The following is a 24,903-nucleotide window of genomic DNA, read 5'->3' on the forward strand; positions in this document are numbered from 1 at the left end:
TCAAACTGACTTTTCAGACTAATTAAGAAATCCTGTATATTGTCACACAAAACATGCAAGTGGTTTGTCAGTAAAGCAGTGGTGTTTCTCATGGTGTTTCTCATTCTAATACAGTAGTACCTTGTAACACACAGCATTACCTTTTAACAAATTCCTCAAACGGGATGCGATGGGAATACCCTTGTCTACGGATGCTCACTGTTTCCAATATGCCGGTGTAACGCAGCTGCACCAGCACTCTCTCCCTGGAAAACGTCAATGCCTGTCGATCGTCGTTGGGTTTTATACAGCGAACAAAGTGAGGCTGTCCAACCACCATCTTAGACAGGAGATCCATGAGGGAATACTGTGAGAGAAGGGAAACGTGTGTTTCAAAGGCTCATCTGCTTCCTGTTAAAATGTTTTCTATAGTAAATGTATCTTTGTCTCATATTTGTGGTGCCAAATCAGTTCCTCATTAGTGTATTGTGTGAAATATTCAGTGTATTTTTGAAGACTTCTGTTGATGTTGTTAGTTTTAAAAGCTGGAACTCAAATAATGGTGTGTTGCAAGTCCAGGGCAACTACAGACTTATAAAAGTTTAACACAGTAAAAGTATAGCATGTAATATGTGAAAACATAGTAGAGCATAGGCAAGCATTGTAAATAATAGTGAGGTATGGTAAAGCATATTAATAAACATGGTAAAACAAGGTAAATGCATTGTATAACCATGGGAAAAGCATTGTAATCCTGAAAAAGACAGTGGAATACAGAATACTGCTCCTCCTCTGCAAAGCTGTAAGGAACCTTCAAAATACTTCACAGCCTTTTCAATTACTGCAATAATGTCAACTTCACAATCCCCACCATCAAGCCCCACAATATGTGATGGCAGATATAGCCACTCCAATCTCTTTCTACAGGAACAACTGCTGTTTGCTGGGAACTCAACAAAGCATTTTTGGATAATTGGTCCTCAGGGCCAGAATTAGTAAACTGATCAGTATTAGTAAACCAGTGTTAAAGGAACATCAGTTTGTGTGTATACAGTACTTCACGCCAGGGTAAATGTCATGTCATCAAGAAGTGTTTCTTTTCGTTATTTCACCAGGAATGACTCACAGTTCCTTTTCAAGAGTGCTTTAGTAGAACAGGGCTTGATTTTAAAACACTGCTCGGTTTTATTATAGCATTTTACAAAACAGAGGAATCCCACTAGATTGCAAAATAACATCTGCCCGTGGTTATCATAGGATTACACCTGAAATAGGTGGTCACTGCAAAACAGAAAAATTCTGCAGAGCTGTAAAATGCTGTAATAAAATTCAGGGGTGGCTTATTTCAGCAGGGTATACATTTTTCAAATCAAACCCTACGTTACATGTACTGTAAATGGTGAAAACATACACAAGGAATTGACTGTTAAGATATATTACTTGATGCAACCAAAACAGTAGCACACAACTACGTTCATATATGCATACCAATATGAAACTGATTTTATGTTAATTCACAAATAAATAAATACCCTGAAATAGGAGGCAACGGTCTGTCTCCGCATGTTAGCGGTTTCCTCAGGATGCCGCATGACTTCCATAGTGTCCACCTAAAAATATACCAGAATCATCAGTTACTTGCATGCATAAACATGCCCAAATAGTACACATTGCTGCCTCAGTGTGTTTGTTAAATTGCTTGATACAAAGTCCAGGCATAAAAACAGTGTCACAGCTCAGTTGCCATGAGGTTGGAGGTTGTGTACTGTGAAGAAAACATGACAGAAAGGACAGGCTGTTTTAGCCTTTGCTACTGTTTTTTTTTTTATTTTATTTTTTTCAGTAAGTTGTGTTAATGGTGACAAAGCTTGAGAGCCAATAAAAGTCAATAAGGACGTGTTTGTGGCCCACAGCTGATTTGAGAAATGAAATTTCTGGAAAATGTTTGTGTCAATTGATAGTTGATAATATACCATTCATAGAAAATTATCATTTGATGCTTTTCTTTGATGCTTTTCTCTGGGAAATTTGTCATTTTAAGACATCCTCTATGTGTAATATAGAAGATTCATGTTCTAACACTTAAGCATGGGGTTATTCAAGGAGGTTATCTTTATTTTCTATGAATTGCTTATTGTCAGCTGACAATTGACATAAAAAAAAATGAAGTGGGAAAAATCTAATTGTCTCCAATGTATACAGTTCACTGCGTTGGTGTTTACTTATAATGTTTGCTTCATCCTCAAAAGCTCCGCTGGCACATTTTTATTGAGCTATTTTATGTCACCACATAGCTACTGTATATCTTACTTGAAAGCTTCAAGGCTTTAATAAAGTAGCAAAATAGACCATAACTGGGATTTTCCATTTTAAAGACTTGGCTCAATCCATAGTTTTAAAGATGATACAATATTAGCATTCTAATGATTTTCCCAGCTCATGACTTCATCAAATTTAATGAAGCAATACATATATTTTAGAGTGAGTCTATACAGCAATGTGCATATCTGAATATTTTATTTAATTTGTCATTTGAGGAGGGGGGGTGTATTTTTTTTAAAGTAAAATAATAATAATAATAACTGCAGTGTTTATTTGCCACCTGGGATAAAATACAACTTCAGGCAGTAGAGGCTGGGGGTTATAATAATGTCTAAGAATGCTCTTCAGATGGAAAAAAAAAAATAAAAAACTAGGCCGCACTGCTTCCATAATAATTTCTAATAAGTGTCTGTCCACATCTGTTCTTTTTAAATGATTTGTTTGTTACTGGGTCACTTCAATTGCCTCATACGGTTAAAGGTTTCAATATTGAAACAGTCATTATTCATATAAATAAACCCCATGAGTGATTATAAGCTATTTAAATGTGAGTGTGAGAAAACACTAGCCAGCAGACAAACATTTAGAACGTTTCAATATCTTTGAATGTCAATGACGTTGATCCAACAGGTTTACAAAGAAAATATTTTGTAGCTAAGCAAGTAGATGAATGAACAGGATTATCAATCTAATGAAAAAACAAATCAGCAGATAAATGAAATGGCATGCATGTGGTATACTGAAATGCATTAGTAGCAAGGTGATAGCGAATGGTAATTGTTAGTTGTATTTGTTATTTCAATGATGTGGTGTTGTTATAGCTTATCTTTAAGAAGAGACATAATGAATATAACAAGACTTGGACTTGATGGCCAGTAAATCATGGTCTCTTACTTGGAGTTTGTGCTCAGTTTGTTACCTGACAGTTTGGCTACAGAACAAATCCATTTAAACTTCAAAGCGCCAAAAAAAAAACCCCACATAAAACATCTTAACGGTGTAGATCCTTCACGTCACGTGAAAAAAAAAAATCTGCTTTGCGAGTGGGGCAGCAGCGTGTGTTGATGCGTGGTGTCAAATGCAGTGATACAAATGCCATCACATCCAAGTTATCAGGACAGTGCTGTTTTCACACAACGTATGTCATTCATGAACTGGTAAATCTCCCCGTGTGCTAAACCATTCCCATTGCTTTTTAACTTCTTTTTTTCATGATTTGTTCTGTGATGTCCAATTACTGGTTGCAAAAAAATGCAAAAACATTAATAACACTGATGACACACCCTAAAAATATAAAGAGCTGGCATATACCAACCTTGTAGCGTCCTGCACTGAGCTGCGGCGGTAGCGACCGGGATGCTGCGGTTACTCTTACTCTTGACGCTGCCAAATTACCTGTCCAAAACACACAGTACATATTCATCAGCATCATTGTGTAAGTTGGCTTTACCATAGATTTGGTGTAAAATAAAAAAGAAAAGACAGCAAATATACTTTGTATATACAGTGTGCAGTTGTGCTTAAGCAGCTTCTATGTCTACGTTCCTAATTTACTGTGCATTGTCTTTGGGTAAAGGAAGTGATACGAACTAAGCATGTGCAAGACATGCCGAACATTTCAAAGTTTTAGCAAGTATAGCACAAGAGGTCCAAATGTTTTCTCTGGCTATATCTTCTGAGGCTAAACTGTGATTAATAGCACTGAAAGAAGCCTTTGAAGCAGGATTGGTGACATCAAAGTCCTAATCCATGGGTGGCAGGGTTTTTTATAATGAGCAGGAAGCATTTTAACACATTTCAAAGGGTTTACAGCATGAATAAACAAGACTGCTGCAGATGTACCACACACCTTTACGAAAGGAAGGGGTTGTGATCCGTAAAGTGGGCAGAAGACCTTTTTGTTAACTTATCTGGACAGACCTGAAAGATTCGATACTACTCCACCATGCTTGTTTCCATTGTAAACTGTTCATTTAAAAGTGCCTCCCCTCATCCGCCCAGATCACATATACATATATGTACTTAATAAAATATACCCTTAATGCAATAACTATCTTATGAAGTCATTAAAGAAATTGAACTCGCCCAGCACAATGAATGATTTTTGGTTTTGCTCCTGGGGGTCACTGAAGTGCGTTCATCTGAGTGTTGGGCTTCCTCCCGCATCTGTTCAAGCCCTGCTTCTTTTGTGTATGTGCTTAATCAGAACACTATCCTGAGAATTGTCATTCCCCACTTAGCCAAAACATGGAATTATGTCATGTAATAACCAAAACCGTGCATGTTATTTTTCTTTATCTTTACATGGATCATCTCACACAGGTACCAGCTGGAAGCTGTGCGAGACAGATTCTTTACACTTATCCAGTAAGGAGAGAGGCAACATGTTATCTGCCACTTGTTTATTATGTTACAACAAGGTCCTGAACAAGGCTCTGCTGTAACTTTTAGTTCTTTCTTCTTTGTAAATACTTTATTGTCAGAAGATGTTTCAATTTGCCTCTGGACAATAAGAATACCTGTTGTACTATTAGATCCTAAATTCTGCAGAGGTGTCATCTCTAACTTGAATCCTTGTGTAATCTGATAACAGAAACCTCACCAGCACATAGTTTAGTAAAATGCAGTGTCCTTTATTTGATCTGCTTGAAAAAACTGAGTGGAAAAAATATATAGAAAAAAAAAGAATGGGAAGCCTTATTAAGCTGCCAAGCCACTATTTATTTATTTTGGCAAGGTCCTTTCCTATTAGAAATTCAGATTGATTTCTAAATTAGACTGGTTCCAAGTAGGTATATTAATCATATCAGAAGCACAGCAGGTGCTTTTTCAGCTTGCCACAGGATTTGTTTATAATCTCCAGGAAGGTCTGTAAGTTAAGTAAAAAATAAAATCCAGAATGCTAACAACACAAAGATGAGGGTGATACTTTTCCCTTAGCTGCTGTGAAATACCTATTGGAGGCCATCAAAACATGATATGCAATCCAGCTATGACTGGGGTCTTGTACATTTAGGGCCTGGTGTACATATATAGGGCCTTATTTAAATTGGTTTTGATGAATAAAATATGCAATAAATTGATATTCATTAAATTTGTTTTATTTGTAGCTCAAAAATGAAAATGCCTTAACATGTTAGTAAGATAGTAGTTATCAGTTAAAAAACTTTTTTTTTTTTCATGACCACATGTCAAAACATTCATCTGCTTGACCTTTTATGGTCTTACCTTAACTATATATACTATAAACAACAGTGTTTCTCTTTTCATTTTTCCTACTGCATTTTGGGTCCTTATTACAAGCAAGGAAAATACAGTATGTAACACATTTTGATTGCAGTCTCATTAAGAGTAGGGCTCATAAATGTGTCAGGTGCTTCATTTGAATTATTCTAATTATCCAAAGTCTGGTAGATTAATTGGAACCTTCCTTATTTTATCAAGTCAGTAAAAATATTCACACCAGTCTGATTCCTATTAGCTATTCAAGAGAATATATTATTGAGAACATTTGTCATGATGAATTAATGTCTTAGTACTATACATTTTATTGTGTGTGTGTGTGTGTGTTTTCATGGTGTCCTCACTAAAATGCAATCATAATGACAGAACAGCTCATCTCTCTTGAACCGGCACTGGTAGCATTTTCTACTATCCCTTAAGGGGGAATTGATTACTTGAGATCCAAATGATAATGTTAACTAGATTGTGAATCTCTTTCAATATAGAGCAGCAATTTCATTTTGAAAGGAATAGTCTCTTGCCTATCCCCATTAAAGCACATTTTCCTTAAGAATCTTGATCTAAGCATGTATGTGGAGGTTTGCATCGATTTATTAAGCCACTTCATTACAACATACAATAAAAATACAGAAACATGAGATATTTTAAGGGTGGCAGTATTAAGATCGGCCGCTGTTAAGATCGTTAAAATATCCCACTTTGAGTGGTATTTTTGTTTGCCTGGTATGACTTTGAGATCAATAAACAAACAAACAGTCTCACTGAACATTACATTTCAGTGTTTACAAACGCTGCTGTTGCCCCACACCTCTTAAAACAACTCAGATCATATTATATTTACAACTGACATCTAAAAAAGCAACCATTTGAACTATATTGGGCACATTTAGCAACGCCCTTTGCAAATACACACAATAGCGGATGTAGGCACACTGCATGCAGTATCAGGACACACTTATTTTTAGATTAATCTTGAAACTCTGCAACCTAGCAAATAAGATCATTGTGGGATGAAATCTGTCTTTGTGTACTAATGCTTAGCAAGTCTAGGGGCTGTCATTTCAGTTACCGTCTATTACTGTATTAAGGGATCCATCATATAAAGAGACATGGTATAATAGGCTTTTGAAGGAACAAAATACACTTGTATTATTAAGCAATTTTAAGCTACTGGAGAGTGCCTTCTCAGTAAATATAATGGCCTGAACTACATCTCTGGTAACTGCTGACTTGAAATGATCCCTTTGGTATTTTTTTTTCACCCTGTCTGAGGGTGCTGGGGTAAGATTTTAAGCCTAAAATTATAGATTTCCAGGAGTATCCTGCTTTTGAATACTGGAATGAACTTTTAGTTAGTGATGCTGACCTCTACTAAAATGTCTGTTACAGTATACAGAGCATAGAAGAGATGAATAATTGAAGTTTTAAATGTTATCTGGGTGTCATCTAATGAGTGGCTGTATGTGCAAGTTGATTCACCTGTTGCATCCTGGGACAAGCACACATACAAATGGAGTCTAAGCAGTCCCAGATTAAGTTTAGAGGACATAATGGGTAAGGACGATCTAAAATGCTTTTTTTTCATATTTCAGAGTAATTGCTACTCTTGCAAAGTATAGGTAAAGTTAAAGTCAAAGGGTAATCCTGACAATCTCCAATAAAGCATACATAGAGTCCTTCAACAACAGCAACACAGAATAATAAGGGACACTTATTCTCTATCCTAATAGGGTCCAGGTTATTATTTTTATTGATGTGCAAATATTGGCTTTTTATAAATTTGCAAACTGTATTGCCCTACATTTGTATTCCCTATTTCTACTGCTTAATATCTAATTATTATTTGTTATTAATTGTTTATTTAGCAGACGCCTTTTATCCAAGACGACTTACAGAGACTAGGGTGTGTGAACTATGCATCAGCTGCAGAGTCACTTACAACTACGTCTCACCCGAAAGACAGAGCACAAGGAGGTTAAGTGACTTGCTCAGGGTCACACAATGAGTCAGTGGAAAGTATCAATGAATGTTTCACTGTTTTGTTACCTGAACAACACTCTTTATTTTAAATGGGTGAATTTGGGGTAATCTCTTCCCATCTGAATAAGTTTGTTAGACATGCTTCACTGCAAATCTTTAATAATGTCACTGCCCTTGAGGTAACATTTGCTGGTGACTGTTAAACATGCTAAATATCCACAAGTGCTAAAATCATGTTAATTGATGATTTAATATCATGGAATGATATACATATAAAACAAAGGCAGACCATGGTAGGGAGAGGGTAGGGAGAGTAGGCCTGAGAGCCCAGCCTAAGAGCAGGCTGCGGCTGGTACATGGGAGGCTGTTACCAGACAAATGGACCCTGACTGCTAAGAACAGTGTCCTGAGTTTGTATGCTTGGAGGCTGGAGGTCAGTGCGAGAGGGTAATGTGATCTTACTAAGATATTCAAGTACGTTTAATAAATGCAGGGTTTCCATGGATTTTTATTACATGCTAAATGCTGATAACGTTTTGGGTTGATACTTACCTTCCTGTTCAAAATAATAAACACATATGTTTGGTTCAGTGAATGGTTCAGTGGATACCTAGTCTTTCACATATGGCACTGTGGCAATGTGCCCCGCCCCTGTGTGCATTTCTGTGTTGTATGTTGCATGTGTTAATGTTGGTGTATAGAGATTGGTACACGGGATATAAACGGGTCTGTGTTTCAAGTGGTATTTAAATTGTATAATTATATTTAGGCACGGGATTGCACATCACTGCACGTGCATTTAAAGTAAGTAATATGCGTGCACGAGGTTGCACATAATTAATTCACGTGCTGGGATTCAAGTGAATAATTAATTAGTAATTGAATCCCAGCACAACAGTATAAATAGATGCACGTTTCATTCACTCGGGGTTGGGTGTTCGTGAGTGGAGAACGGGAGAGAGAAAGGAGAAAGCATTAAAAAGAAAGTAAAGAATAACAATTGCTACAGCGTGCTGGAAGGACCAGCACGATACTTGTTTGTTTATTTACTCACCGTGTTTGTTTGTGTGTCTGTCCGTGCACCGTTTGTTAAGTGTTAGTTTGTTTTGTTTACCTGTTTATTTTGGCCGCAAGTGCCGTGTCCTGTTTTGTGTTTAAAACCCTTTTATTTCGTTTAATAAACGCTGAGTGCCACCATTGCACTCAGCATTAGTCATCACCACCGTCTGTCTGACGTGTCACCACTCAGCCAGCCTTGTGACAGGAACCTAGTCTAAAATGTATCTCAGACTATACGGGCAAACTCATGACATCATGACAGCTGTATAAGCTGATGTGAATTGCTGAAGATGTCTCCCCAGTTCCTAATTCATTCTCTGCATTCTTCACAGCCACCTTGAGAGATACTATGTCCACGTGACATGATTCCTGATCATCACTGGGACTTGAAGAAGGTCTGTCTATCCTTTAAATTGGTATAAGTTAGAAAAGGCTGAATTGTCCTCTGGCCTTCATATTCCCCTAAATTAAGAACTGAATCAGTTGGCCAAAGCATGCAAATGAAACTCACTTCTACAAGCAAATCCTACAATTAGGCATGTTATAGGCTATGCCCAGCATTAGGCATTGCTCTGGAAAGTAATAATATCTTGAAAAAGCATTGTTGGAATAGATTGACACAACTAAATAGATTACAAATAACTTCTCATGTCCACACACTGTAAAATGTGAGTTTAATATTTATTTTAACCCCGAAACAATTACCAGAGGTTGCAAACATGTGTACTCTAAAATATGTGTACATCTATAATACAAATGCACAGGTCTTGTTCTTTATACTGGAACGTGTATTTCTTTTTATATTTAGAAATGGTATATAGGTATGGGTAGGCAAAGTGTTCAGTTTCATTTGCAGCATTAAAACACACCCTGTGACTTTTATAACAGTCTCAGTACTGTAGTCCTGGGTACTTCATGTTCCTAGTGTAAATAAAACCAGAAAAAACAATGTAACTGAGTGGCACTAGGTACACAACAGTGTGATCAATATGAAGTTCAAACTGTCAACCTGGGTTTTTCTCCAAAGAGTTCAGTCGTGGGGTAGTGTCTCAGAACATTTCGATACAAAATATAATGTAATTTCATTTAAAAACAAATGTACAAAAAAACACAGTTCACCGGACATGTAATGGGAATGTTACAAAAGTCACATGGTGTTATTAAACATCCCAGATCTGTCTCCCCACTTTACAGACCTGAGAAAGCAGTAGTACATTCTGGCTCTTGCATACATTTTCATTTTAAAATGTGACATGACTTTGGGTTCCAGCCAAGACCTTGTTACACAATTAGAAATGCAAATGAGGTAATGAGGTATGTTTCTAACTGTGCCAAGAAACCCAAAATAGATGTCTCCACCACAGCCTAAGTATATATTTAATGCATGAATTCCCTGCACTTGATATCCGGACAAGCTATACAATTTACACTGCTGTACTGTGAGCTCAACAGACAGTTCCCCCACTGGCAAACTTAACTTGCCTGATATAAAATGTTTACAGCATATGCTATTATTAAATCATATTAATGAACAAACAACTTGGCATTGGTCTGAAATATCATAACATTCATCTTATTGTTTAGAATGACTTTGTATATCATTCTGTTTAAGGCATCACATCTGTAGGTTTTAAATGCGCTCAAACATGTCTTCTCTTGAAGTTCAGCTTTTACACCAGACTGACCCATTAACCTGTCACCCTGTACATCCTGCCCAATGGGATGTAAGAAACTCATCAGTAACAAATACCACATAGAATAAAATCTGGTACTTCTTATAACCACTGGGGGCAGTGTTGCTGGGTCAGGTTAATGGTTACACTCTGGTGTCCCAGCTGCACTTGTAGAGAATACATTTTGAGGTCAGCTCTGCCTCCTGCCTCTCGACGAGGCGTGCATCAGTTATCCTTAATGCACACTCCGTTATGCGTTCTGTTTAATTTTCCAATTCAAGCCAGCCTTGCAACGTTGGCTTTTATAACATAAACAATTAAATATCTACCTGAACATAAATCTTACCAACTGTGATCTTTAAAATCTGCATTAAAATCGATGAGTTAGAACAAATCTATCTTTCACTTCTAACACTATGTGAGGTTAGGGTTAGGGTTATGTTGAGATCTGTTTATTAAATCTTTGAGGAAAGCATGTACAGTTGTTTATTAGATTACATATTTATTAAGGTCACTGCTTGATACTCAAGGCACTGAAGTTAGTCCAGTATAATATAATGTATTTCTATATGTTAACAACTTAAATAAAACATAAAGTAATACACAAGACCAATATAATGCTGGAACCCAACATCTGCAAAACATTTAAAAATGCAATTGTTACTTTGCCCAGCTGTGGGCCTTTTTAGCACAGAACTCCCTAGCAGGAGAGCTACAAAGACCATTAACTTGTATGTGCTTCTGGCAGATGGACCATACTGGCACAAATAATGCAATCCTTCTTTGTGGAAGAAAAACACTAAACACTCATGAGTGTCTCCCTGGAAGGCTTGCTAGTTGAAATATATAAGATGAAATATTTAAAGGAAACCCCATCTTTCTACTGTATGTTAATTTAAAGGGGAAAAAAACACACCTTCACTTCGAACTTGTGTTTCTTTCAATAGAGACATGACAGTAAAAAACAATACTGGAGCCACTATTATTAAGCCATCATACTATAATGTGCCACCCAATAATTTGCCTGCCACCTGCATGAAACATATTTTTGCAAATTTCTTTTAATCGTCAGGGGCCTTGCTTCAAACATCATTTCACTGCCTCATCAATCATATAGTATTCAAAGAAATGTTTTGTTTTCCCATCTGAACAGCATATTGATGTATGCTTATTTCTAAATAGAAGTCCCTTCTAACCACTGCTATGGCTGAAATGGCAGGAAAAAAGAGCAACAGGCTTATTACGAAAGTAACCACACACAACAACAGGGCGTTCAGATATGGTCCTGAAGTGTGTTAGTGTGCTTATAAACCACCACGACAATACCAAAGTGAATTTGTTGTCGAGTGAATCAGGTAGAGTGGTTCTTAAAGTTCCAAGTCATGCTACTATGGTGACATATGCACCGGTTGGAACACTTGTTAGCAAATGAGATTTCTCCCACTGTTCCTGCTATTTTATAAAGACTTTTATTTATTTATTGATAAGAAATCTCTATACTGGGGTGCTGAAATATGGGGAAGAGGAATGTAAAACAACCAGGCTAATATACAGCCTGGCTGAAGGAGCGGCTCCTTTAGCTCACCTGGTAGAGTCTTAGCATTGGAGTCAGAAAGTTGTGAGTTCATATACTGAGATTCTACCAGCTTGTCTGAAGGAACTGCTTCATAAGCTCTTCATACGAGTCCTGCCTTTGGATCTAGACGTTAGTGAGATGATTTGTTCAACGTTTCAGTAGGAGACCTCTTACATGTTAAATCACATTTGTTTGTTTGTTTTTGCATAAAATACATTTCAAGAATTTTGTTAAGAGATCATTTGATTGAGAGCAGACTCCATAACCATAACTAAGTCTTGCAATAACTGATGGTTGCTCCCCTTTTCATTCTGTAGCTGTCTACTTAGAAATATTTTAATTAATGATATTATATTCTAAAGGACTAAAAATAAATTGATTATTGTATCATCTAAACATTTGGTTATATATGGCTCCCCCTACACCCACAGTCTGCACACATCCCTGATTCAGAGAAGTTACAGGAAAACACCAGTAAAACCAGTGCTGATAATTATATAAATATCCATGAAGTAGCCAGTTTATTTTAATTAAAATATACTACAGCAAAACAACTAACCAAAGAATCAATGGCCATTTGTGTAATGAACTACAGTTCATATTTATCTTAGGTTAGATCCTGTTGTGAAACATGGATTTTCTTTAAAATAAATAAATAAAAGCTCTTTGGACAGACACCAATAAGCACAGTGGTGTGGTGAAGGTTTGACATGAGATTTTAGTTCATTAGCTTGAATTCCCTAGGTTTGGAATGAGTGAGAAGCTTGTTTTAGTCTCTCATTCACACACGTACCCCCCCACACACACACGCACCCCCACCCCCATTTCTTATTTTATTGCGGAATAAAATGAGGATTTCGCGGACATTTCGCAGACATGTTTAAACATTAAATAAACCTAAGTAGACAGTATTTCAGAACACTATAGCCTAAAAATTGTGGTACTTGCTTCCTTACTAAAACAGAGTGCTGGCATTTGTTAAAGGCGAGTATGCATCATCCCCCTGCAGTTGACTTGCCCATACATTGAGACTGCACGTTCTGCATCCACTGAATTGGTTGGAAGTTAAAGGCAAAGCTTTGCCAAGTTATACAGATGTGGAAATTGATTAGAAACAGCCCCAAAACTCGGTTACACAAGGGCGGGCATCTAGCATACTTTAATAAAGTCAATGTATGCAGCACGTTCGTTGTCATGTTATTTGTCCCATCAAATGATTTATTTTATTAGTACCGAGTCAAAACAAAGAAGACATGGCTATTCGGGTCTAAAATTCCAACTGTAAGCAGCAGGTTGAAGCGAGGTGGCTGTGCTGGATCGTTTTAGTACTGATTTAACTTGCAGACAGGAATACTTCTTGTCTGCGCTGACTTTCCAGTTTGTTTTCTGAAAGCTGCTGTTTATTTTATGTTCTGTTCAGCAGCCTCTGTAGTAGCCTTTTGTTTAATGTGTGATTCTGAAGCTAAATATCGATCGATCGTATTTTCTCCAAATACACATTAAGATATGCAAAACAATTACCTCAGTCTGCATGTACAGTTTCTTTGGGAAATAGCTTGAAACAATCATCAGCCGAAATATACTTTGCTTTCTTTGTCGTCCATTTCTACTATTTTCCCTCCAATGCTGAAAACTAGATTTTAGCAACCTAAATCAAAACAATGCAGCACCAACTTTGTCCCGCCCCCTCCTCCACAGTACAGGTCACATAAAAGCAGCAAAGACGCACTGATAGGCTGAAAACTTTGTCATTTGAATATTAAACAAGAACGTTAACTGCTTTGGAGAATTTTTTTGTGTAAATGTTATTCGTGGACGTTTTTTGTTTGTTTGTTTTTTGCTTAAGTGCAATGCACACGGGACAGCGAAGGAATAAAAACAGACTATCTAGACAAGGAAGATAGGTAGTTTGCGTCGCTTGCATTGTGCAGTAGTTCATTTAAATGTGGTTTCTTTTTTTTCCCTCTCCGTACTTGTTTGTATGCATTGGCCCCTAAGAGGTGAATTTCGCAGTGACCCCTCAATTTCACGATTTCCATGAAATTGCGAATTAGGTAGGTCCCTATTTATAAGGTCACCATTTTCTCTAAATATTGGAAGTTACTATACAGTTTTTGTTGACCAGTATACCAGTACTTCCCAATACATTTATAAAGGTATATTATTTTTGGTAGAACATAATACACATGTTTACTGGTGCTTTATCTACAAGACTACCACCTAGTGGTTACACTAACACACTTGCACTTTGAACACAGTGTATAATCTGTTGGGAACTTTGCAGACAAAAACCACAAGGGATTGATTAATTTTAAGAGTCATCTGTCATTTGGTAGAAAACAGACAATTCATATCATATAAAAATGTATGTAAATTACATACAGTACTGTGCAAAAGTTTTAGGCAGGTGTGAAAAAATGCTGTAAAGTAAGAATGTTTTCAAAAATAGACATGTTAATAGTTTATATTTATCAATTAACAAAATGCAAAGTGAGTGAACAGAAGAAAAATCTACATCAAATCAATATTTGGTGTGACCAACCTTTGCCTTCAAAACAGCATCAATTCTTCTAGGTACACTTGCACACAGTTTTTGAAGGAACTCGGCAGGTAGGTTGGCCCAAACATCTTGGAGAACTAACCACAGTTCTTCTGTGGATTTAGGCAGCCTCAGTTGCTTCTCTCTCTTCATGTAATCCCAAACAGACTCGATGATGTTGAGATCAGGGCTCTGTGGGGGCCATACCATCACTTCCAGGACTCCTTGTTCTTCTTTACGCTGAAGATAGTTCTTAATGACTTTCGCTGTATGTTTGGGGTCGTTGTCATCCTGCAGAATAAATTTGGGGCCAATCAGATGCCTCCCTGATGGTATTGCATGATGGATAAGTATCTGCCTGTACTTCTCAGCATTGAGGAGACCATTAATTCTGACCAAATCCCCAACTCCATTTGCAGAAATGCAGCCCCAAACTTGCAAGGAACCTCCACCATGCTTCACTGTTGCCTACAGACACTCATTCGTGTACCGCTCTCCAGCCCTTCGGTGAACAAACTGCCTTCTGCTACAGCCAAATATTTCAAATTTTGACTCATCAGTCCAGAGCACCTGCTGCCATTTTTCTGCACCCCAGTTCCTGTGTTTTCGTGCATAGTTGAGTCGCTTGGCCTTGTTTCCACGTCGGAGGTATGGCTTTTTGGCCGCAAGTCTTCCATGAAGGCCACTTCTGACCAGACTTCTCCAGACAGTAGATGGGTGTACCAGGGTCCCACTGTTTTCTGCCAATTCTGAGCTGATGGCACTGCTGGACATCTTCCGATTGCGAAGGGAACTAAGCATGATGTGTCTTTCATCTGCTGCAGTAAGTTTCCTTGGCCGACCACTGCGTCTACGGTCCTCAACGTTGCCCGTTTCTTTGTGCTTCTTCAAAAGAGCTTGGACAGCACATCTGGAAACCCCTGTCTGCCTTGAAATTTCTGCCTGGGAGAGACCTTGCTGATGCAGTATAACTACCTTGTGTCTTGTTGCTGTGCTCAATCTTGCCATTGTGTATGACTTTTGACAGTAAACTGTCTTCAGCAACCTCACCTTGTTAGCTGAGTTTGGCTGTTCCTCACCCAGTTTTATTCCTCCTACACAGCTGTTTCTGTTTCAGTTAATGATTGTGTTTCAATCTACATATTGAATTGATGATCATTAGCACCTGTTTGGTATAATTGTTTAATCATACACCTGACTATATGCCTACAAAATCCCTGACTTTGTGCAAGTGTACCGAGAAGAATTGATGCTGTTTTGAAGGCAAAGGGTGGTCACACCAAATATGGATTGGATTTAGATTTTTCTTCTGTTCACTCACTTTGCATTTAGTTAATTGATAAATATAATCTATTAACATGTCTATTTTTGAAAGCATTCTTACTTTACAGCATTTTTTCACACCTGCCTAAAACTTTTGCACAGTACTGTACATTTAGAATAAATGTATGTAATAATAATGTATGTAATATAGAATATAATTGACCAATTCCATTGATTATTTCACACGCAAACAGGGGACCTTAGCCATTCCATCTTAATATGCAAAATTACATGACTAAAGCTTTTATTAGTATAAATAATATTGCCGCGTTATTGTTTTTTGTCTGCAATTTTAAGAACAGAGTGTGGGCAAGTATGCTAGTGCTTCTTTTTTAAAATACTTTTTTATTTTTAACAATATGTATTACGACAGCCACTTTGCTAAAAATGTACCTCATATAATGTTTAAGAACCTTGTTCTGGATTCTGTTTGTTTATAAATAGCAGCCATTCCGAGCCTTCCTAAACATCATTCGATGGAACCTGCCTTCAACTGACGTCAATTTAGAAACATTACTCTTTTGTAACCAAAAAGAACTGAATGATAAAAGTGAACATGTACAGCTAATGAAAAATACAGTGTTGTAGCCGGCTGGTTTGCAGTGAAGGAGCAGCCCTGTGTTACCATACTAATTAAGACAGCCATTTTCTGACAGACCTTTTGCATTAGGTCTGTCACCCTGATAAGGACTAAATGCAACAGAGTGTGAAGAAAGATCATCTGTACAGCATTATGTGCTATGCACTTCATAATATGTGCTTGGAAAACACATTTGTATCTATTATAGCTACTAGGTTGCTATTATAAAAATGCCTACCTGTTTTTGTCAGAGGACTAGAAAAGAGCTGCTGTAGCAGTTTATTCTCTGACGTTCGCAAGACAACCATGATATCAGCTGGCAGAGTGTCTCGGTTCTTCTCCAAGAATCCATCAACATTGTACAAAACCTGGAAGAACAGACCCCACGTTTAAATCTGGGAAAGCAACTTCAACAACGGTAATGTAAAATCATTAGCGTGGATATAACAAAACAGTGGCTTGATCTAACAAAAGAAGAGCTACTGAAAATAACAGCTAGGTGAAGAACACAACCTGTGTTGATGGGCACAGAAACTGCATGCAATTAACCTGCTTTTTATTGATGGGACTCGGGTAGTCATTGTAGTGAAAACAAAGGGTGAGGAGACACCCACAGTCCACCCATCAATGTAGATGACAACATACATACAAACATAATAGTTATTGATGGCTATATAGTGAAGTCTGGTCAAATGCAATTACCTTTCCCGCATAATGTTGAATTCCAAAACAAAGCTCCACACGTTTTGGTCTCCAAAAGTACTTATAACGTAGATTGACCTCAAATTTATCTGTAATGATATATTTCAAAATGTTTATAAAAGCTCAAATAAATAAATAAATACAATCAGAAAAAAATTAAGGAATCGACTGCAAGTATTGTTTTGGAAAGATTTGATTCTGGTTATGTTTCATGACAAGAGGATTACTTAGGTAACCTAATTCCTACCTACTAAAGTCTGGTCAGTCGCCTGTGGAAAGCGACTTTCTTCATCCAGTAGAGACAGAAGTCCCATGGGTTTCTGAAGAAACATATCTAAGATTGGTCGGTTGTCTTCATACTCCACCAGACTGGCGTCAATTTCCTCATTCTGGTATTCAATCTATAAATAAAGTTAATAAACAGAACAAAAATCATCATATTATGGAAAAAAAATATGTACAATCAATCTGAAATGCAATCAACTGTTCTGAATGCTAGCCCCTAACTCATGGGGCAGGTAAAAATGACTGACGTAGTTTCCCGTAATAAAACACAGGTAAACATTGTAAAGCACAGAGAGGCATGTTAAAGCATATTAAAAATCATGGCAAACCAGGGTAAACTATGGTAAATGCATAGTATAACCAAATGAAAAGCATGGGAAAAGTGCCAAAACATTGTGCAAAAATGTTGTGGGAAACTTTTATAAGAGCCCTTCAAAGTGTTACACTTTAAGTACAGTTTCAGTGTCATCTCCACATTTAATGAAAACAAACGTTTCTCTATTCTTGTGTTCAATATAAAACAAACAGTAGTGAGATGCAAGCCTTTAAATAGTGTTAATAGATATTAATGTTCAAGTGTAATATAATTTCCTGGGATGAAAGGGAAAGGGAAGTGGCACATTATTTCAAAATAAAAAGCATCATTAAACAACCCATTGTAAATATATATATTTTAAAAAATGTTCTTTAATCCCAAAGGCAATATTCAAGATTGATTATAACTTCTCAAGGGGAAACAAGGCGAAACTACTCGACAGATAACACGCGATTAATTTGCGAGAAGGCAATGATTAAGATAAACTATAATGTGTGGACATTACAATGTAAATAATACTTAAAATAAGAAAAACGGTATGTAAAGTAGCAATCTGATATTAACCTTCTGGATGTTCCGAAAGAGCCAGGCAATTGGTTTTTTGATACTACATTAACTTGTGTGTGGCTTAAAATCTACATTCGCCAATTATACTGTGCATCCTTCGATTTATCATATGTAGAAAAAAAGAGTCTACCTATTCATGTGTTTTAGTTATTGTAAATAATAAAACTTACATTTGTTTCATACTTAATGAGAAAAAATGACATTTGTTGCAGAATTACATACTTCATGTGGCACTACCACAAATATTTTACAAAATAACACATACAAAATAGACAGAAAGATTAATAGTGATTGCAAAGCAGACTCAATTGCTGCTACTGCTAACACTGCTCATCATGTTCATTGGTCTGGTCCCAAACAATAGTTATTCTGTGGAAAAATCCATCTCCACCAAGATAAAATGTCTTGTGGCCAGGGCCTGGTCAGAAGTCAAACTGTTGAACTACTTCAGAGCAGTTAAACAGCAAGATGGTCTGTTGAACCCGAGCCACAGGGGCTGAATGGACCCAAACCATTCAGAGAGCTAAAGATTCCATTGTCTATTGAGGATCTTATTGATAGGCATGTTGGTAAAATCATCTGCATGTCCCTTCATCAAGAAATTGGGGCTCAGAATGGGTATGTATATATTAGCATTGTTGCTATCTGATAATGCATGTGGACATTTTCTTCTAGGCACCCTTTCATCTGGGACTTTGTCAGCATTTTCTTGCAGTTTCTGCTATCAGTGGATCTTCTCGTAAAGCTCCTACTATCACCACACATATAAACTTAACAAGGCGCAGGCATTTCCACAACAATGCTGGACGTTAAATCAACGAAGATAAGGATATTAAAGATCAACTTGGTATGGATATAAATTATGACAGTTATCACATCCAATGTGTTCTTCACAGATTGGTGGTGATTATCATGAAGTGAAATACCACCTGTGACCTTATCAGAGCTCCCAATAGTATGTCTAATCTACATTTTGTACACCAAATGTTAACCATTGACCTATTCCCCAGTGGATGCAAGAAATACATCCATAAACAGCATGTAAAACCAATTAGGTATTTCTAGTGCTTCAGGGGGACAGGTCAACGGTTACACTGTGGTGTATCAACTGTTCTTGGAGATTAGACATAATTCAGAGAGCTCTCTTAAGAGAGCTCTCTTCAGAGTCACCAGGATGAGAGTACAGAAACACAATTACTCTAAACAAGAAGATGAATGGATTAGTTAAGATAACTCTTTCATTTCGCACCCATACCAAGTTGTCTTTAAGCTCCTTTAGTTTATTTTACCTGCTCCAGAGCAAAGATGTGTTGGTTGAAGTAGAACTGGATCTGTTCATTGGCAATGTTAATGCAGAGCTGCTCAAATGAATTCTCCTGGAAATTTTCAAATCCAAAGATGTCTAGTATGCCAACATTCATTCCACTCTCTGCAGCGCTTTAAAAGAAAGAGAAAAACACACACACACACACACAATAAACATTTTACGTTTCTGCAAAACACAAATCCAGAAACATGGAATATCTATTCAGAGTTGAATCAGATGAAACGTGAATGTGGGGAGCAGGGCAGAAATGACTCTGCACAGTCTGAGCAGCCACAACGGCAGTCCTATTGCCCAAACTGCATGAGATGGCATATCTTTTAACAATAAGATACACCCTACACATAACACATTAAAATATTCACATAATCAGAGCCATCTCAAACCGGGAGAACCGAAAAACCTTACTTCTCTGGGGGTAGTAGTAGATAAAATGTTGCTTTTGGTTTCATTGTCTAGCCGTATATTTTAAACACTAACCATATATTTTTATCAGGCTGCAGCAGTGTATTGATGCGGTTTACTATCCAGCTGAAAAGCCTCCCATACAGGGCCTTGGACATGGCATCTCGCACGTCTGCAGCCTTGTCCACGGTGTTGGTGCGGATGATGGTCTCTCCTCGAGTCACCACACATTGTGAGGTCAGGGCCTCCTGAAGCTCGTCTGCACCAATACTGAGGAGGGAGGCAGCTGGAAAAAAGTTCACAGGTAGCATGTAAACCAATCGTTCTTGACTTCTGTCATCAAAGATACACTATGCTAGATGTAATCTAGATGCAGTTGATTTTCATAAAAAATAGTAGCAAATACACCAACATTTATATAATTATTTTTTAATAATTTTTATTTTTTAAATTGCCTGACCAAAGTATGAAAATCACACTTGGTTCAGCTCAGCATCCCCACTGCAACACACAGCAGTCTGTAACTAAGTTCTGAAAAAAATATTTAACCAGGTGAATGTGAGGATTTGAACTCACTACTATGTAATTTTACTGTTCTTTCAAGAATACATTCTTCACATTCTTGTACAATGGTTTAAACTATTTTTTAATGGCTTTTTGTCTGTTTTCTTTACCATTTTCTAAGGCTTCAGCATTAGGAACTTCACTTTTATCCGTCTGGTGTTGAGAAGTAATAGCTGCAAATTCAATGTTTCCTGTATTTAAGATGGCAGAAAGAATTCTATACACAGAATTGACTTCCTGTAAACAAGAAAACATAACAGTTAACATGCAACTGATCACATCGGCATATAACAGTGTTCACATATACAGTGGGCCAGGAATTACTGAGAAATGTGTGAAATGTTTGAAATGTGGATATAACATGACATTTCTTCTCAACACTTCAATTATGCCAAGAACTGTTGTGGTCCATTGAAGTAATTTATAAAATAAAACTGGCAGGAAGTTACAAATAAAACTTGTGCGTGTCGACCACTTACCTCGTCAGTGAACCCAATGATTCTGAAACAATGCTGGATGGCTTCAAACTGATCCTTGTATGAATTGTTGGAAATGATATCCTGCATCACTTTACCATTTTCATTGTCGATGTATCTAAAACAAAGAAAAAAAAGACAAAAAGCAAAAAAAACTATTAAGCCATATATTTAAGATGTTTTTGTTTTTTTTCGCGTCTAAGAATAAATATTGCCAAAGCTGAACATATAATAGGAAGCTGAAGGGAGTCATTATATTCTGGGAGAAAGTAATGAGGTTTCATTGAAAATGTCTCATTAAAGTGACTGATAAAAGGACACAGTTCAATTCCACCAACATATGCAACCTTTATGCAAAAATGGAAAAATATAAATGCAAACTTTGATGTGGAGTTTAACATTCTATTTACTCTGTTATATAGCCTCCAATTTGATTTCAATTTGCAAAAGTAAATATAAACTAATGTTGTCTCGCTTCTAAAACAGAACGCATCAGATCTTAAACTAAACAGCTACCTCGGAGGGTTCTTCTCTGATAGCCTGTATTCTGCTAGTTGTTTCTGATGATAAAGACCAGCATACATATAATAAAATATGTGGAAACTTTTCTCTGCTCTGAAAAGAAAAAAAACACAAAAACATTTTAATCAATAAGCCATTGACTCAAATGCACCATTATAAAACATGAATAAAACAGCCGATAAAAAAAAAGTTCCTCTTGTTTTTCAGTATACATCCACTTTTATACATTGATAAATATATATTTGTACCATTTCAATAAACAGGACCTCCTCATGTGTTTTATGTGTTTTAGTAAGGTTCTGTAATTAACATTATTTTCAAAAGAATGAAACTGAATCAAAAGGCTTCACCCACGTAGCTTGTTTTATTACTCTGGACTTTTCCAGCAGATACTCGGAAATCTTGGCTCCCATCACTGCCCCAGTTGGCGTGAACTTCATCTCCAGATATTTCCCAAACCGACTCGAGTTGTCGTTTATAGCAGTGCAGGCGTTGCCAAAGGCCTCAACCAGAGGATTGACCTGGAGAATTTTCTCTCGTAATGTACGATTGTTTGCCTAAAAATCACACAGAAACATTTCAGTAAACAGCATTTGCATTTGATTATGTAGAGACACTAACCTTTTAAACCATTCTCTTTAGTCCGATATATTCAATTAGTTTAGTTAAAGCACCCTTTAAAAAGCATTTTGTTATATGGTACATTTGAAAAGCAACTACATCCATAACGCATACGTAACTTCTAGAATTGATGTACATACATGTATACTTTTGGGGAACAGCAGAATCGACGATGCACTACAATTTTATAGAAAAACAAACACTAATGGGCTTTTATAGTTAAAAGACTACAATGCATTTTGGTGGATAGAGTCCAGTAATGGAAAAAAAAAAAACACAAAGTGCAGCTTCAGTCAGCAGTCTTTTTTTTATCTCCTTCCCACTTATATACAGACATCATCCTAATGAATATAGTACCTTTCCTAAGAAGGTCAAATGTTGAACAATCAAATGTGCGCTTTCTGTCTTTCCCGCTCCACTTTCTCCACTTATGATGATACACTAGACAAGAGAAATTAATAAAAAAAGAACACACACACACATGCATTTTTTAAATATCGGAAACAACATAAAATTTAAATTTTGAGCTACTTTCCAGTGCTATTATATGAGTCAATATAAAAAAAAAAACTAAAGTGAATCAGTATGTTATTAAAAGGGAACTGTAATGCAAATGAATATATAACCATTTCAATAGAAAACATGTTAACTAAAGCTTTTGAGACATTTTCAGCCTCTCCTTGAGCAGTACATCGTATAAAAACCATTAAAACAAATTAACATTGAATGTTTTGGAGCTCTCTTCTGTCATTTCTGTGTGACGTCGCTCTGTAGTCACACATAGTATTCTATTGAGCGTATGTCCCATTCCTATATTATGTAGTCATTGTTTTGTTATGGCCGCCCTTTGTTGGTTTAAAGGCTTAGGCACACAAAAATACTTTGCTTCTGTTTTTCCTTTTGTTATTTTTGCACCCGAACACTTTGCATTGACATAATTCACCCTGCTGGGGTTCACTGGTGTGGGTGGCTGTCAACGATATGACGGAACAGCGTCGCCAGAAAGGTTCCAATATGGCGGCGGCCTGCATTTCCAGCTGACCCAGAAAGCTGACCAAAAAAATTAAATACTGGCCAAACGCTTCACTTTTTAACAAAATTGGCGCAGCGAGAAGCATTTGTTATCTATACAGAGCATATTGAGAGCCTTGTTATTTTGAGTACAGTTCCCCTTTAAAAGTACATTCATCCTATGTAATGATGAAATGTATCACATACTGCAAACAATACTTATAGATCTACCACAACAAAAATTGAAAATCTTACAGAACGTGACCTTGTTCTTGAGATTAGTAACTAAAAAAGAAAGAGCTGCAGTTGTAAGTGTAATCTGTAAGATTACTCTAAAAGCCACAAGTACAGTAGAGATCAAGCTTTGAAAGAGGCAAGGTGTGTAATCGTAATGTGTTTCAAAATTACAAATTGATGGATGCAATTGACAAAAAGTCTGTTGTCGTCAAGGTATACGAGTCTCTGGAATTAGACAATTAGGTATATTTGCTGTGTGTTTCTAAACCAAGGTGGTGGCACCTCTCTGTCTTGCTTACCTGGTCTTTGCTGAAAGTTACCATTCCTTGGTAAGCAGCATCTGCAGTTGCAAAGATATGTGGAGGATTTAATGATCGCCTTACTCCATGGTACAGCTTAGAAAACTGTATACAAAAAAGGAAATAAATAAATAACAGCAGAATTGCTTCCATACATTGTTTTCATTTTTAGCTATGTTAGAAGCATATATATCCCCAGAGGGTGATTCATAAACAACGTGCCACAAGAAAAAATCATCATTACAAAACATGTTCTTTTCATTTTGTTTCATGGTGGACAGGATCACATTCAGTGTTTATAAATGTGTGGACTTAGTGTTCATGTATGTGGGCAAAGTGCTCCTGTGCCCTGCTTTTACACAAGCATGTAATAATTTAGCTATTCAATGCCAAATTAATCACAGGAAATGTCCCAGTGACCTAATTTGTATATATATGATATTTATTTTCACTGATAGCATTTGGGTATGGTGATATTAGTACATGTTGTATTAAAAAAATGTTCATGCTTCTGTTGAATTTATTAAACTTACCTGTGGTGAGTAGATGTTAAGATTCTGAAAAGGGTTTAAAGCAATCAGAATGTCTCCAACATATGTGTAAATCTGAAGGGCTGCATACCGCTTCTGCAGATGAGCTATGAGAGTTTCCTACACAACGATAAACAAGGATCTGGTTTAGTAGAACATTCCACCTCCCCACCCCATCCAGATATATATATATTACAAAAAAACAAAACAAAAACACTCACCTCATCTAAAACTTCGAGATTGATCAAGTCATCGTCTAGACAGCTTTCCACTGCATTTTCTTGCATTTTTCTGGTATTGATTCGTTCATGCCTAAATGGATTTGAAAAAAAAAAAAGTTTTACTTGATATGTTGTAGTTCCTCAGTCTCATGGTACATGTACAACAGAAATTCAAGAACTTCCATTTTAAAAACAGTTAATCTGTATGTCAGGGTGCACACAATACAATTAATCTAATTTTTAACACTTCCCCAGGGTTTTATTGATTATACCAAGCCCTTATTTACTAGTGTAGTTTTCAATTGTTTACCAATTGACCTTTTATTCTCCTGTGTGGATTCACAAGTCACAGGGTCAGTGCAAAGGCAGCTGCACATTACGAATGTATTCATGTTGCACCTTGATAGAAGGGGAGTTTGTCAAATACACCCTCAGGATACAACAGTGAATAAAAGAAAACTATTGAATATTTGTTGATGGTTTAGAAGCTTCGGTTTCAAGGGTATTTGTGCTGCAGTTGATGTAGAGTCCATTGGATTCCTATGGTAT

The 24,903-nt window shown here is 36.8% G+C and overlaps 1 protein-coding gene across 1 annotated transcript in view; it reads right to left on the minus strand.

Moving 5' to 3' along the window:
* myo3b (myosin IIIB) overlaps positions 1–24,903 on the minus strand; it is a 103,720-nt gene that overhangs the window by 36,937 nt on the left and 41,880 nt on the right. The window contains exons 11-26 of the mRNA XM_034043667.3: positions 24,355–24,445; positions 24,137–24,253; positions 23,604–23,708; positions 22,414–22,497; positions 21,790–21,992; positions 21,430–21,528; positions 20,917–21,031; positions 20,548–20,674; positions 19,949–20,159; positions 19,434–19,581; positions 17,224–17,377; positions 16,977–17,065; positions 16,513–16,642; positions 3,617–3,696; positions 1,512–1,589; positions 141–346 (exon numbers count right to left, since the gene is read on the minus strand). Coding sequence (XP_033899558.3) covers positions 141–346; positions 1,512–1,589; positions 3,617–3,696; positions 16,513–16,642; positions 16,977–17,065; positions 17,224–17,377; positions 19,434–19,581; positions 19,949–20,159; positions 20,548–20,674; positions 20,917–21,031; positions 21,430–21,528; positions 21,790–21,992; positions 22,414–22,497; positions 23,604–23,708; positions 24,137–24,253; positions 24,355–24,445 — 2,037 coding nt within the window. The remainder of the gene's footprint in view (positions 1–140; positions 347–1,511; positions 1,590–3,616; positions 3,697–16,512; positions 16,643–16,976; positions 17,066–17,223; positions 17,378–19,433; positions 19,582–19,948; positions 20,160–20,547; positions 20,675–20,916; positions 21,032–21,429; positions 21,529–21,789; positions 21,993–22,413; positions 22,498–23,603; positions 23,709–24,136; positions 24,254–24,354; positions 24,446–24,903) is intronic.

Source organism: Acipenser ruthenus, chromosome 11 (genome assembly GCF_902713425.1).
Source record: "Acipenser ruthenus chromosome 11, fAciRut3.2 maternal haplotype, whole genome shotgun sequence".
NCBI lineage: Eukaryota > Metazoa > Chordata > Actinopteri > Acipenseriformes > Acipenseridae > Acipenser > Acipenser ruthenus.